The 16,717-nt window shown below is 36.2% G+C and overlaps 1 protein-coding gene across 2 annotated transcripts in view; it reads right to left on the reverse strand.

Moving 5' to 3' along the window:
- The window catches only part of LOC136844459 (uncharacterized), a 264,237-nt gene that overhangs the window by 112,975 nt on the left and 134,545 nt on the right, over window positions 1-16,717 (reverse strand). For both annotated transcript variants that reach the window (XM_067113714.1, XM_067113713.1), the window contains 2 exons: window positions 1,150-1,248; window positions 824-952 (listed from right to left, as the gene is read on the reverse strand). In XM_067113714.1, the coding sequence (XP_066969815.1) occupies window positions 824-952; window positions 1,150-1,248 (228 nt within the window). The remainder of the gene's footprint in view (window positions 1-823; window positions 953-1,149; window positions 1,249-16,717) is intronic.

Genomic DNA, 16,717 nt, shown 5'->3' on the forward strand with positions numbered 1-16,717 from the left:
TATGTACGTATTTATGTATGTATACAGCATGTACAAAGTGAGACTTGTTAACAATACTCTGGTATAGTACATTTAACTTCTGTTACTTTCTGCCAGTCAGTACATAGTAAGTAATACTTTGTGTATTACTTAATTGTTTGGCTTTTAATTATTTTTCTAAATTCATCTTATGCTCATTCATCTTTAACACTGCACTATTATGAATAGGATTACAGGTACTGTAGTATTATTCCTTGTGGAACTCCCGACATGAGCACACATAGGATTTTATCATATGCTAATAGACCTAGTTTCTCATTTGGTGCTCCAGAGAGAGAGAGAGAGAGAGAGAGAGAGAGAGAGAGAGAGAGAGAGAGAGAGAGAGAGAGAGAGAGAGAGAGAGAGAGAGAGAGAGAGAGAGAGAGAGAGAGAGAGAGAGAGAGAGAGAGAGAGAGAGAGAGAGAGAGAGAGAGAGAGAGAGAGAGAGAGAGAGAGAGAGAGAGAGAGAGAGAGAGTATGACAAACTGCATGTCAGGAGGTAGATTGCCTGTTTCCTATACTAATTCATATACTGTACAGTACTCTGTTTCTCCCATTTTGATGTAATAGAATATTACATACAGTACATGGAAAACACTTAAAATCTACTAGGTTACTGAAAGTTCTACACTGGTGTATGAGAACTTGATTGATTTTCTAACATGACAAGTGAAAGAGGATGAATATGTTTTTATGCGAATACTGAAGGTGAATGTGATGCACAATAAGGTTATGAGGGTAAACGAGAACCACAGAGATGATGTAATTATGGATATCAATGTTTTCAGAGATATACAGGACATACCATTCCCAGTAAGTTGCCTTGAAGCACAAGTCTGTGATATATCCCAGTCTTGTGGGAGTTCCAAATGAGGAAAGCTAACATCTAAAGTTGTGAGGTAACACACTCTACTGCGATGCATCACACGAACACCTGGAAAAAAGTTTTTGCATATTATGTCGCTGAGATTTACCTAGTTTCACATACAGTATTCATATAACATCTGTAAAAACTACTGTACACACATTCTATCCAATTTGTTGCTATGGGATTTAATTTCTGAATTGTACAGTTGCAGTATATAAGGGGAAGATTTGCTTACACAGAAGAAATAACAGTAATTTGATTACCTGACACTTTACTATTATCTTCAACCTTCGGTGGTAACAGAGCTGGGGACAATGTTAATGTCCCAACATCGACCACTAATACAGAACCGTCATCTGAGGCTGAGGAAAAAGTAGCTTTTAGTCACTGAAATAATAGCAATGAAACTTCGAGTATTCAAAATCTGTTTTATATACTGTGTATGTATACTAGGCATATCCAAATTTTGAAGTCAACATTACTACGGCATTCTCTGTCATACAAAATACTTGCTATATGGACAAGACTTCCCTAAATTGGCAGAAAATAGTACTTCATATACAGGCAGTCCCCGGTTTACGACGGGTCCGGCTTACGACGTTCCGAGGTTACGACACTTTTCAAATATATTAATCAAAAATTATTTCCCGGTTTACGACGCTTGTTCCAGGGTTACGACGCGTCGTACGCCGATCCGACGGAGGAAATATGGCTCCAAAACGGCAGAATAATCAAAATTTTGAGGTTTCTTTGATGAAAAACTCAATAAAAATGCAGTTTACATCGTTTTCAATACACCCAAAGCATTAAAAGTTACGTTTTCTTAGGATTTTTGACGATTTTCGACGATTTTTCAGTTTACGACGCAGCGTAAAAACGGAACCCCTGTCGTAAACCGGGGACTGCCTGTATAAAAAATGTCTGTTGTATTGTCACTACCAATGAGCTTTAACAAATATCAGGAAACTGGCTAATAGCTATCGAGGTAAATTTCTATTGTATAATTACCACTGTGTCAACAGAGAATAAGTGGAAATACATATAAAATAACAATCTGGCTGCTACAAAATATACTGTACGAACTCATAATTACTTTGTCTACATGTAAAATGTAAATACTCCAAGGCAAATAACAACCTTTGGTCACTAAAATTAGTACAGGTATTGTCCTACTTACAAATGGGGTCAGGTTCCAAAAACCCCACCATTTGTTGGAAAATATGCATCCCAAACAATTTAGCCTAACTTACACTAAAGTATTCAGTACCACTTATAGTTCCTCACTGGACGGGTGGGTACCGTTCTTAGCCAGCACGTTTGATTCTCCAACTGGCCAATGAATAATTAGAGGAATTTATTTCCGGTGATAGAAATTCATTTCTAGCTGTAATGTGGTTCGGATTCCACAATAAGCTGTAGGTCCTGTTCCTAGGTAACCAATTGGTTCTTAGCCACATAAAATAAATCTATCCTTTGGGCCAGCCCTAGGAGAGCTGTTAATCAGCTCAGTGGTCTGGTTAAACTAAGGTATACTTAAGTACCATTTATACATACTGTATGCAGTATGGTAGCCTAGCCTACACTATACAGTATACTCTGTACATATATGGTATAGTAATTATTAATATCAGCTAATTCTGGAGGCTCAGGCAGATTGACTTATGATAATTCAGTACGAGAAACTGAATAACACAAACAAGAATTAGCCTAGGCTACACTATGGTATATAGTGTACATACCGTATAGGGTAGTCTAGCCTAAAGTATACTGTACTCTATACATATATGGTATAGTAATTATTAATATCAGCTATTTCTGGAGGTTCAATGCACACTGACTTATGATAATTCAGTACAAAAAGAAATTCAATAACACAAACAAGAATCAGACATGTACTGTAAGGGGTACTCACTAAGATTCGGTCCGTTGTCAGCATACTTGAACGGTGTCAGGCTGTTGATTGTTATGTATAACTAAAAATCAGAAGAGGAGGGGGATGATAAAGCAGCAGGATCATCAACTTGCTCCTCTTTAGATAGTACTTCTTCTTTTGTTGGTTCAGGTGTTTCAAGGAAAGAGCTGTCACGAGATGTAGAGGATCAAGGCTCAAATGTGGGGGAAGGGGTGGTGGAAGGTGATGGCAGTGGAGTAGTTTCTTACAAAAGTAATCCATTGTGGCATGCACAGTGGATTTTTTTCATTCTTCATAAATGACTTGGTAACATGGAACAGAGTCTTGAAATGCTCTGTCAACTTTAGCAAACCATTCCATGTTCCCATCCATTTCACTTAAAAGTTTCAGTCCATGTTCAAATGAGGCAAATGCCTGTACCAATGCTTTTGTCATAAACTTTTGCTCTGGCTCTTCTTCAATTTTCTTCCTCTTCTGCTCTTTTTCTCTCTTCTGCAAGTGCAATTAAATCTTCTGCCATAAGCTCTACATCTAGCACATGTATAAGTTCTTGGATATCTTCCTCATCAACTTCTAAATCTAAATTTCTGCCAAGTGTCAAGATCTTTTTATTAATTTCCACAACTTCATCTTTATCAAAACTTTTACATGAGTTCACTTACACTTCTAGCAGATTTTTCCAAATCCCATTCATACAATCTTTCTTTACCTCCTTCCACACCCTTCCAATGTTCATAGTGGAGTTCAGAACACTGAATTCTTTCTATAAAGTTCTGAGATCTTTCTCCTCATTATCTGTAACCTGAACAGCCTGAGCAAACGTGTTCCAAAGATAATATGCCTTGAAAATAACCACAGCACCCTGATCCATGGGTTGTATGAGAGAAGTTGTGTTTGGTGGCAGAAAAACAACTTTTACATTCTCGTTAATACCTCTGATGTGCTGAGGGTGGCTGGGAGCATTGTCTAGAATCAGCAGAATTTTGAAGGGGATGTTGTTTTCTCTACAATAATCTTTCACTTCTGGAATAAAATAAAGCAATGCACAAACCAGTCTTCGAAAAGCATTGCAGTCAGCCATACTTTCTTATTATGAAGGTAATGCACAGAAAGAGTGCGCCTGACGATTCTTTTTAATGCCCTTGGATTTTCGGAGTGATAAATCATCGACTGTCTTAAGTTTATACCCAGCCACATTTCTCCCAAGCAGAAGTGTCAGTTGATCTTTGTATGCCTTAAACCTGGGCATCGTTGTTACTTCTTTACAGATCTAGGACCACTGAGGCATACGCTTCCAATACAGTCCTGTTTCGTCAACATTTAAGATTTGCTCTGACAAGTACCCTTCATCAATAACGATCTTATGCAAAGCATCCTTAAATTTAGGTGGCTCCTTCGGCATCAGTACCTGCTGCTTCACCGCTAATTTTCACACTATGAAAATTATGGTGGTTTTTGAAATGACAAAACCATCCAGCACTTGCTAAAAAACTTTTGTTGTGGTTATCTTGTTTTTCTTTAGTTCCTCGAAAAGTATGCAAGCCCTTGTTTGAATGGTCAGGAGGCTGAGTGGCACATGCTTTTTTATCTAGTCCTCCATCCACATGACCAGTAACTACTCCATTTCTTCCAAAGACCCTATCCTCTTCTTTCATAAAATTGTTGAATGAACTGAAGCAGATGCCTTTATACCGTCCATTATCCATTTCTTGTCTTTAAGGGTAGTGGACACCACTAACGGCGATAGATGCTCATCACGTGCATTTACCATGACTGCCTTTCCTGTAGCATGCTGAGTGATAATTTTCATTTTCTGCTCCAAAGTGATGGAAAGCCTCTTCTTTTTCGTACTACCAGCAGGAGACTCACTTGGGTGTTTGGCATACATACTGATACAGTGTTGTATTACAAGAATTTGAGTTTTAAAGAGTACTATACTTACAGTCAAACGCTCAAAATCCCAAACGAACACTGACCTAATTTTACTTCCTAAACAGCGAGAGCAAGTGAGGTCATCTCAGAGCTAGATGTACCCTATTCCAGCCTCTCAGGCTAACGTATTGTACACCGTACGCTGCCTGATTGTGTGCTTCTGCCTGAACCCGTCACATGTAAAATTTAAAAATATTTTCAAAATATTATTGTATCGGTATTAATTGCTAACCCCACTGCAAAATCGAATTACCGTATCACAAGGCGACTTATCATAACTAAAGCACTACCTGTACTAAAAAAAATTTGAATAAGCATTGTCAATTTCAATGAGGCCACTAGACAACAGCATATTTAATACTAGTGTTAGACCTTTACCTTTACTGTACTTTACTGTGTGCAGGCAGTCCCCATTTACTGGCGGCATCAGTTAACGGCGTTTACCTAGCAATGCTGTTAACCAGATTTTCAGCGCTGGTAAGCAGTTTAAAGGTGTTGGTAGCCAGTTTAAAAGCATCAGTAAGCAGTTTATCGGTGCTGATAACCGGTTATCGATACTGATATCTGGTTAGCGGCGCCATTAAGTGGTTTTATCGGTACTATTATCGCTGATTTTCGGTTAGCTGCGCTTGGCCAGGAACAGAACCCCCACCGTTAACCAAGGACTGCCTGTATATATAAAAGGTTTGGGACTAATAAACTATTATGATGTTAATATTTTTCTTTCAGAACAAACCCTTTTGAGTATATGTAACTACCTGTTTTCATCTATCAGGCTATTTGCAATAAAAGCAGATATTATGAACACTAAATGATTGTTTTCATGATAAAATTAATTATTTGGATACTTACCTACTGTTAAGGGGAGAACACTCTTCGATTTTTTATGAATATTTTTGAAATTTAAAAAAAATGGTTAAATGGCCGCAAGATATGAGGAACACCTTCGTTATCATGTGACCAAAGCATTTTTTCGAAATATTAAAATTGATGGGGTTTTGAGCCTCTGCTCCCCACACGGTGAGGTAGGGCTGACATTTGTCTCCTAATGACTATTGTCATTTTTTCCTTTATTCGCCTAATTTATTAATTATTTTGATTTTTATATCACCTTATCTCCTACGTCTGGCAACAATAATGGCTTTTGCTTGGTTAAGAGAGGGTGCCGACTGCCGAGACAAAGCCAAGTCAGTTGCCCCCAAACGTTGAAAGCGGTCGGTGGGCAACTTTTTACTCTGAGCAATTTTTTTGCTATTTGCGGTGTTTTTTGCCGTTTTTTTTACATACAGTAACTCTAAATACAATCTATATACTTTCACCTTCACAAATACACTCACAGTTGATGAAATGAATAAAGAATAATGGAAAGGGAGTATATGATGACAAGTTCATTATATCTAGATCTCAGTTAGATAGTGTCGGGTATTAGATGCAAGGTAGGAAATTGCAGGGGTAAAGTTCAGGTCAAAGTCTCTGCCAATAGATGGGATACTGATATTTTAATGAAGTGCCAATCGTGTAGGTTTACAGTTAGTGGCCCAGCAAAGTGAATTAGCAATGGAAAATCTCAGCACCATCAACTGAGTGAGATAAATATTGAGGAAATTGAACACAACTTCGGCTGTGAGAAATTCAACTTACTAACACATCTATTTGGCACAAGTTAAAGTATAGAAGTTCTTCATTCAAGAGACAAAAAGGCTTGAAAATCAAACTCCAAAGACCAAAAAGACCAAACAAGTGAAAAAAACGACTGAAAATGAGTCAAGAATATCAGCCTAGTAGCTACTAAACTTTTAGTTTTTTAGTTTCAAACCAGGCAACAATGAGTCAGGTGGTACTTGATGATACCCTTGCCTCGAGCGAATAATACCCCTTTTTATAAAGGGGGGGGGGGTGACCTGGAGCCAGAAATCAACCAAAATAATGCTCTAAGATAAGTTTTTTCTACGAGTGCCAAAAAAAAAAAAAAAACACTTGTCGACCTTTACGGTCGTTTTTCTCAGTTTTCACTTTTTTGCACTTCAAACGCTAACTACTTTTTTTTTTATTTTTAAGCCAATTTTAAAGTTAAATATCCCATTGGAAAGAGGAAAGAAAGATGAATATTTTGGTATGGCTAGATTTTTTCTTAGGTTGGCAAAGAACCCGTGATGATTGAATTATACAAATTTTGGGGGAAAATCCCCCCCTCGCCCCCATCCAAAAAAAAAAGGAAAAATAGAAAAACTCTTCCCATGATTTTTTTCCTACTATGATATACTTTCTGTGTATGAAGCTGCATTGCAATAGTTCTAAAAATGAAGGAGGAGAAATATTTTTAATTTGCTAAATTTTTAAATTTTTTTTTAATAAAATCCAAAATAATCATCCGATCACTCTCAATTTTTTTCTGGAACATCACCTTATATATATGTATAACATATAAAAATTTAATAAAAATCGGAGCATTATTTCTATATAAGCCTGCACTCCCCTTAAAGTTAGCTTATATCTTCATGCCATTAACCCTTAAACGCCTACTGGACGTATCATACGTCGACTAAAATTGTCTTTTGGGTGCCAAGTGGATGTACCGTACGTCGACTACAAAAAATTTCAACCTTCGGTCAACTTTGACTCGACCAAAATGGTCGAAAAACGCAATTGTAAGCTAAAACTCTTACATTCTGGTAATATTCAATCATGTACCTTCATTTTGCAACACATTGGAAGTCTCTAGCACAATATTTCGATTTATGGTGAGTTTTTGAAAAAAACTTTTTTCTTAGGGCCGCGCGGTAACTCGGCCGAAAATTTCAGAAATTCTTTCGTCATTTTGTTGTAATTTTTGCACCGTTCTATATTAGCCGTTACATAAAGTTTTATATATGAAAATGTGCGCAATTTCATGTACAATACAACAGAAAATAACTCATGGTTGTAGCTTTTACCAGTTTTGAAATATTTTCATATAAATCACGATAACTGCCAAAATTTCAACCTTCGGTCAACTTTGACTCAACCGAAATGGTCAAAAAACGCAATTGTAAGCTAAAACTCTTACATTCTAGTAATATTCAATCATTTACCTTCATTTTGCAACCAATTGGAAGTCTCTAGCACAATATTTCGATTTATGGTGAATTTTTGAAAAAAACTTTTTCCTTACATCCGCGCCAGAAATTCTTTCGTCACGTTGTTGTAATGTTTGCAGTTTTATATTAGTCGTTACATAAAGTTTTATATATAGAAATGTGCGAAATTTCATGTACAATACAACAGAAAATAACTCATGGTTGTAGCTTTTATCAGTTTTGAAATATTTTCATATAAATCACGATAACTGCCAAAATTTCAAGCTTTGGTCAATTTAACTCGACCGAAATGGTAAAAAAACGCAATTATAAGCTAAAACTCTTACATTCTAGTAATATTCAATCATGTACCTTCATTTTGCAACAAACTGGAAGTCTCTAGCACAATATTTCGATTTATGGTGAATTTCTGAAAAAAAAAAACTTTTTCCTTACGTCTGCACACGGTAACTCGGCCGAACATCTCAGAAATTCTTTCGTCATGTTGTCGTAATGTTTGCATCGTTTTACATTAGTCGTTACATAAACTTTTATATATGAAAATATGCGCACTTTCATGTAGAATACAACAGAAGATAGCTCATGGTTGTAACTTTTATCAGTTTTGAAATATTTTCACATAAATCACGATAACTGCCAAAATTTCAACCTTCGTCAACTTTAACTCGACCGAAATGGTAAAAACGCAATTGTAAGCTAAAACTCTTACATTCTAGTAATATTCAATCATGTACCTTCATTTTGCAACACATTGGAAGTCTCTAGCACAATATTTCGATTTATGGTGAATTTTTGAAAAAAATTTTCCTTACGCTCTGCGCTGTAACTCGCCAACATCTCAGAAATTCTTTCGTCTCGTTGTCGTAATATTTGCACCGTTTTTATATTAGTCGTTACATAAAGTTTTATATATGAAAATGTGCGCAATTTCATGTACAATACAACAGAAAATAACTCATGGTTGTAGCTTTTTATCAGTTTTGAAATATTTTCATATAAATCACGATAAATAGAAAAATTCGACTTTCGGTCAACTTTAACTCGACCGAAATGGTCGAAAACTGCAATTGTAAGCTAAAACACTTACAGTCTAGTAATATTCAATCAATTAGCTTCATTTTTCAACAAACGGGAAGTCTCTAGCACAATATTTCGATTTATGGTGAATTTTTGAAAAAAACATTTTTTTACGTCCGCACGTTACAAATTCATGCATCATTTTGTGATATTTTTTCTGTGTTGCTTTGATCGTTTTACAATTTGTTATATACCAAAATCATCGCAATTTAGTGTACAATACAACTAAAAAAATTAACTCATTAGCTTTAACCGTTGTGCTTACAGCGATTTGTATACAATTATAAGCGTGGTTTTTTTTTTTTTTTGCTGTCATATATTCCAATATTTATATATGATAATGATATTTTTTTCATTTCTGATAGTTGCATACTGACTTCAGGCAATGACAAAAAAAAGGAGCCAAAAATGAACTCTTAATCTTAAAAACTAAGCGTGCTGTGATTTTTTGAAAAAAACTTTTTTTCCGCTTTGGCGCTAACTCACCGAACGCCGCCGGCATACGGGAGACGTTTTTGTAAATAGAGGCTCGGCGTTTAAGGGTTAAGTGTAATCGGCATACAAAATAAAACAAAATAACACTTGGCTAACCCGCTAGGACTGTTTCCCACCAGGTGGTACTGGAATGTTTACATTCTTGTCAGACTCTTCATGACCACCCACTAAGATATGGGGAGGCTGGGTGGGTTTCCATTTTAATAGTAAGTATCCAAATAATTAATTTAATCATGAAAAATATCATTACAATATTTAGAATGACTCTTACCTACTGTTAAAGTTAACTGGCTACCACACTGAATGAGGAAGTGGGTTAGTGCAGCCAGAGAAACAATGTTCAGCCAAACCAACTAAAAGCTTTTTAATGAGGGGGGAAAAAACCTTCTCAACACTCCTGCCCATTGTGTGATCCTTACCGCGGCAAGTACTGTCACCAGATGTTGGATCCACAACAGGGTGTAAGGCCCTCGTAGCAAGACTTGTCAGGGATATCCTTACATGGGAAAAGGACTATCTCATAGAGCACCAGTGACTCCTGTGCCCAAGTTGAAAGCCCATAACTGACAGTCCAAAACTACAGACAACTACCACCTTCATATATGAAGGTACGCTCCTATACACCAATGTGTACCTTCATGCTCCCATAATTCAGTTGTAGGATTTAACAACTACTGAAAAGACAAAAAGCAAGGTTACTACCACATTTGGTTCAGGAGAAAGCATCCCCACCACAATGATAGAACTAAGGTCTTTACACTTCATGCTAAATTTGAACATTTCACAAATAATATGAGTCAACAACAGTTACATCTCGCCTGAGCTGCATGACAACCTTCTCTAGCTTAAGGTTTTAAAGGAAATGAAGATTTGCACACAGTACAGAAGCCATGAGGATTATTTTAAAAAACAGTAATAGATGAGGAATCAATTCTGTGTGCATTGACTTAAGCATTCCTGGTCATAGAAGTGTTTGGTTTCTTAAGACCACAGATAAATACTTAACTCCTCCTCTTAAAGGTTTATATTTGTCCAGGTAAACGCTTAAGAGTTCTAACTGGACAAAAGACAGCTACTTCTTCCTTGCCTACCAAAGCAGTTAAATTAAGCACCGTCACAAATCTGGGAAGGGCTTTCACTTCCAATCTTTTCTCTAAGCAATGAAAGAAAAAGAGAGAGGTTGCAACTGGAACAAAGCCTAAATACAAGTGAGGGCTTTAAGTTCACTAATATAAACTCTCAAGAGTTCTAACTGGACATAAGACAGCCACTTCAACATTGCATACCAAAGCAGTTAAATTAGGCACTGTCACAAATCTGAGAAGTTTCACAGCTATATCTTTTCTCTAGGCAATGAAAGAAAGGAGAGGTTGCCACCAGAACAAAGCCCACATACAAGAAAGGGCTTGAAGCTCACTAACACACTTTGCAGCAGCAAGAGTTACAAGAAAGGTGTCTTCAAAGTTCATTAGCGATGCCTTATCAAAAGGCTTGAAACTGAGGTTAAAATCTGGAGGACTAAGGCTAAATTTCATTGTAGCATAATAGGATGATTGAAGTTTCCAGCACAAAAGATAGAAAACCTCTTCAAACTTTAAACTGTGAGTGATATTCCAGTCAGCATGATGCAGAACTGAATGCAGAGTAAAGCAGTATCCTTTGATTGCTGTAACAGAAAACTGTTTTGTGTACCTCAGACACAGGCAGGACTTAAATCAGGCTATCTAGTGAACAGGTACTGGATATCACTCTGGACAAGCACCAAGATCAGTGAAGGGTCTTCTAGACTTAAAGATTTCTAAAAATGCCCTTAGGTTGTAACAGACAATGACAATCCCCACGCAGTCAGATGAAGCATGTGCAGGTCTGAAAAGATCTTTCCTGAATGGAAGAAGACGAGGAACATCTACCACCAGGAAAGGAAGTTAGGGGAACCATTCCTTTGGGGCCACCAATGCGCTAACAAAATCATCCTTGTGTTCTGCAAAACTCATAACTTGCTGAGCATTTCTTCAAAACAGCAAACAGAGGAAAAACATAAAGGTCTACAATCGACCATTCTGAAGGAAGATATCAACTACCCATGCCTGAGGATCCTGGCATGGAGGGCAGTAAACTGGGAGAGTAGTGCTTTGGGCAGTCGTAAACAGATTGGTGTTTGGGTCTCCCCAGGGGTTCCACAACTTCTGGCATATATGAGGAAGAGGAGACTATCTGACTTAAGACCTTCCCCTTTCAGCTGAGTTGGTCTTCAATAACAGTTTTTCAATGGGACAAAACGAGGTAAAGGAATGATGTTGCTGGGCTCTGTCCAAAGGAGAAAGCAGTTTCTTTGCTAGCCTGAACAAACCTCTTGATCTGTCTCTTCTTGTTGTCTTATGTAAGAATCGAGAGTTTGAACTGTCGGAAAAGACTGTGATCATATTGTCTTTGACTAGATGTTCTGTTCGCATAAGACCATTCCAAACTGCCAAAAGCTGTAGGGTTTACCTTCCAATTCCCTGACAACAAATGTTTCTCAGAATGGCTCCCCAATCTGCCTCCTCAAGGTTCTTGAGGTCTACAGGCAAACACATTCAAGTTCTCAAAAGTGGTAGAAAACCGCCTATCTATCTTTCTGTTGGAAAACAAACCCAAAAAGAGACACAAACTTCATCCCCAGATAAACAACTAACTGGATCGGAAAAGCATAGATTAGTCAATATTGAACACAATGCCAAATTCTGAGGTTAGACATAAAGCATAATTCTTCACCCTCAAGGTCATCAGAAACAAATTGGTAAGAATAAACCAGTAGTCCAAAAAAAAAGAGAACTACTCTGATACCAAGTGGATGACTCCACCCTGCTAAAAACTCCAACACACAGAAGAGTACTTTTCTTTGACTAAAGGTGTACCAAGATGTGGAAGTACGTGTCTGACAAGTCAACAGAAAATGACAGATTTTTTCAGTAATTCGTATTTTTGCTAACATACAAACCTTAGGTCTTTACACATGAGATAAGTTTCAGTGAGCTGGAAATTCGATCATTAATACTTTTGCAAGGTGGTTATGGTAACAGTTACTGATGGTAGGGGAGGAAGCACCGCCCACCAAGTCGGTGTACATTCAGTTCTAAACAGTTTACCTTTTGGCCCAAGTAAGAGTATGAGGGGTGGTAAGAAAACCCTCAGTCTTTACATAAGGGAGATTCACTTTTGGAAGGAGGATTCTGAGTAAATCTCTGAACTGAAAGGTAGTTCGGCTCACCTGAGTACAGTGAACCACCTGTATTTGCAGGGGATGCGTACCACACCTCCCTGTGAGTAGCTAAAATCTGTGAATACTTAAAACCCTTCTAGAAACACTTAGAACTGCCTATTTTGATCATTCAAACACAAAAAACTCCAAAAATGCATATACAGGTATTATCCTATATCGTTTGTTGGAAAAAAGTATCTCGAATATAGGCTAGCCTACACTAGGTTAGGGTATTTAGTACCATGTTTACTTATATGGGAGCCTAGCCTACACTATAAAGTATACTGTACTCTATACATACATGGTATAGTAATTATTATTATCAGCTAATTCTGGAGGTTCATGCAGAGTGACTTATGATAACTCAATACAAAGAGAAATTGAATAACAAACAAGAATTAACTTAGCCTACACTATGGTATATCGTATACATATATGGTAGCCTAGCCTACATTATACTGTACTCTATATTCACATATTAATATCGTATTATACAAACATCAACATAACGAATATGCATCTTTTCCATGGATCTTTTAAAATGTTACGCTTTACTTCACTGTACCCAATAACATTGAATATATTCTTATATTGCTTTTGTATTATAAATTGCCATCATAGCAATCAATGTTTTGGTTTGGAAATCGATTACAGTAAGCCCCCATATTAACTATTAGGATGTTAATATTTTTCTTTTCAGATGATCAAGGTGTTTATAAGACTATGCCTGAACAAACCCTTTTGAATATATGTAACTAACTGTTTTCATCTATCAGGCTACTTGCAATAAAGGTGGATATTATGAACACTAAATGATAATTTTCATGATAAAATTAATTATTTGGATACTTATCTACTGTTAAAGTTAGCTTATATCTTCGTGCCATTAGGTGTAATCGGCATACAAAATAAAACAAAATAACACTTGGCTAACCTGCTAGGACTGTTTCCTACCAGGTGGTGCTGGAATGTTTACGTTATCAGAATCTTCATGACTACCCACTAAGATGTGGGGAGGCTGGGTGGGTTTCCATTTCAACAGTAAGTAAGTATCCAAATAATTAATTTAATCATGAAAATTATCATTATTTAGAATGAATCTCACCTACTGTTAAAGTTAGCTGACTACCACATTGAATGAGGAAGTGGATTAGTGCAGCCAGAGAAGCAATGCTCAGCCAAGCCAACTAAAAGCTTTTTAATGAGGGGAAAAAACCTTCTCAACATTCCTGCCCCTTATGTGATCCTTATTGGCAAGTACTGTTGCCATATGTTGGAACCACAACAGGGTGTAAGGCCCTCGTAGTGAGACTTGTCAGAGGATCCTCAAAGGGGAAAAGGACTATCTCACAGAGTACTAGTGACTCCTGTGCCCAAGTCGAAAGCCCATAACTGACAGTAATTATTAGCATCAGATAATTCTGGAGGTTCATGCAGAGTGACTTACGATAATTCAATACAAAGAGAAATTGAATAACAAACAAGAATTACTTAGCCTACACTATACTGTACTCTATATTCACATATTAATATCTTATTACACAAACATCAACATAACGAATATGCATCTTTTCAATGGATCTTTTATAATGTTATGCTTTACTTCACTGTATCCAATAATATTGTATATACAGTATTCTTATATTACTTTTGTATTATAAATTGCGATCATAGTGATCAATGTTTTGGTCTGAAAACCGATTACAGTATTGGTGGGGGATGTGTACCACACGCCCTCCGCGAATAGCTAAAATCCGTGAATACTTGAAATCCCTCTAAAAACACTTAGACCTATATATTTTGATAGTTCAAATAAAAAAAATCTCTAAAAATCCTGATACCCGAGTATTTTAATAGCTTTACCATAAAAAGTGCATTTAGTCATAAAAATGATATGAAAATACGGTAATTAGTGAAAATTTCTCAGTGAAAAATACCGCAAATGGGCAAATTTCCCACAAATAATGTGTACAGCATACGTTCCACAGAAATCCGTGAATGGGTGAGTCCGCGAATCATGAGAACAAAATACGGGGGGTTTACTGTACACAGTAAGTTTATTTTGCCATATTTAACTCAGTTCAGAGCACTTTCCTTGCTCCTAGAAGTGTAAATGAATCTCTAGATACTGTACAGGCAGTCCCCGGTTATCTGCAGGGGTTCCGTTCACGACAGCATGACGATTACTGAAAATCGGCAATAATAGTGCCAATCCCTGGTTATCAGTGCTTATATCGGGTTATCGGCGCTGCCGATAAGTGGGAATCAGCGCTGATAACCGAGGATCGGAGCATATTGGTGCTGAAAATCCAGTTATCGTCATCACTACACAAGCCCCGTAAAACCGGATTGCCAATAACTGGGCACTGCCTGTACTTTATTTATATGGGGCAAGGTTATTTTTCATTATACAAACTGTTTTTAAGTCGAAATATAACTTAAATATGTCTCGTTGTGAAATTAATTTAATGATTTTTTTCGTTAACAGATGATGTTGGCTGTTTGGGGGCATGTTTGTTTTGTGTATAAAAAAATCAAGATTCTGTTCACTATTTTCACTTGATTTCATCATAATACGAGCTTTACGTATTTATCGTTTATCGGCGTAAAAACAGCAGTAATGTGTTCTTTCATGCCCAATAGTTTTGATTAAAATACTTTCCAATTTTAATTACAGCCGAGTTTCATTGATGTTGCTGATGCACGATAATTTATAGCCATTAACAGCTTAAACATTGTTTTCTCAGCTTCAGCTACAACTTGCAGCTTAAATTTAGCTGTATATTTTCTTGCCAATCTTTTATCCATACCAAATAAGGGTTTAATGTAAAAATATATCAGCCCTGTTCTACTTAACATCATTTTTTTGTAGCATAACTATGGTAACTGGTTACTACCGTAAGATGGTTGAAATACAAGCAAAACGGCTGTTGTTATCCGATTTGGTTATAAGCAAAACAACAGTTTCTCGTTTTATAGATTACAAAATGGAGTAAGGTAATGTGGTTATTTAATTGTACTGTATCATGTTTAAAACTGAGGTGTTGTCTTGGTGAAAGATAGTTGTGATGTTAGTAAGAGGTGAGTTTAATTTTTTTAAAAGTGAAGGTAATCTTTTGAAAGATTGATATAATCTTTAAACATATTCTGCCTTAGTGAAATTGCTGTTGGTATATTTATTTCTGCATATTTCATTCTTATATGTATGTCCATGTTTTCATACTATTCCCATATGCTCAAGTGTTTACAATTTCACAGTGTTTCCAAAAATTTGTGTTGGTGATTAATTAGTGTTTTGTTGGTGTTGATTTCATTGAGATTTCAGTGAATACTTATGTTGATTTCAATTATTAAGATTTCGGTGAACATTTGTGTTGATTTCAATTATTAAGATTTATATTATAATCTGGAGTGAGTGTTAATTGTTTGAATTTTGCTTCATTAAATTGATTTCTTGATAAATTACAGGTTTGTGAGTTAATCTTGGTTAAGAAATACCTAAATCTTGCACTGTTGTCATGTAACAGTGAATCTTTTTGAGATTGTGAACTCTACTTAAAACTTTCGAACTTAGAAATAAATTTGTCTGTTTAAAGTTTTGAAAACACAGTGTTTCATTTTGACCACCAGTGATTAAGAGATATTTGTGTGTGTATTCAAGGTAAGTGATATATCTGACTAGTTCTCCTGTGTATTTATCAAAGAGAAGTAGAACCAGGGAAACAATTATAGTATTTGATGGAGTGATGCCCTTTTTCCCCTAGTCTGTTTATAACTTATCAGTTGTTACCTCACCCATAACTTGATAAATTTAGATTGATTTTTCAAGTTTTAAGCAAGTTTTAAGGGATCACTGTACCTTTAGAGTATTCAGTCCTAATATTATTGTTATGAGGTTTCAAGTGCCTGGCTGAAGTGAGGTAAAATTTTTAGTCTTAACATTTGTGTAATAACCAGGTACTTCATCACTTTGTGACAATATATATTATATACATTATATATATATATATATATATATATATATATATATATATATATATATATATATATATATATATATATATATATAACATACTGTATATGTATTACTCTTGCAG

This window comes from Macrobrachium rosenbergii, chromosome 12 (assembly GCF_040412425.1).
Source record: "Macrobrachium rosenbergii isolate ZJJX-2024 chromosome 12, ASM4041242v1, whole genome shotgun sequence".
Classification (NCBI taxonomy): Eukaryota; Metazoa; Arthropoda; class Malacostraca; order Decapoda; family Palaemonidae; genus Macrobrachium; species Macrobrachium rosenbergii.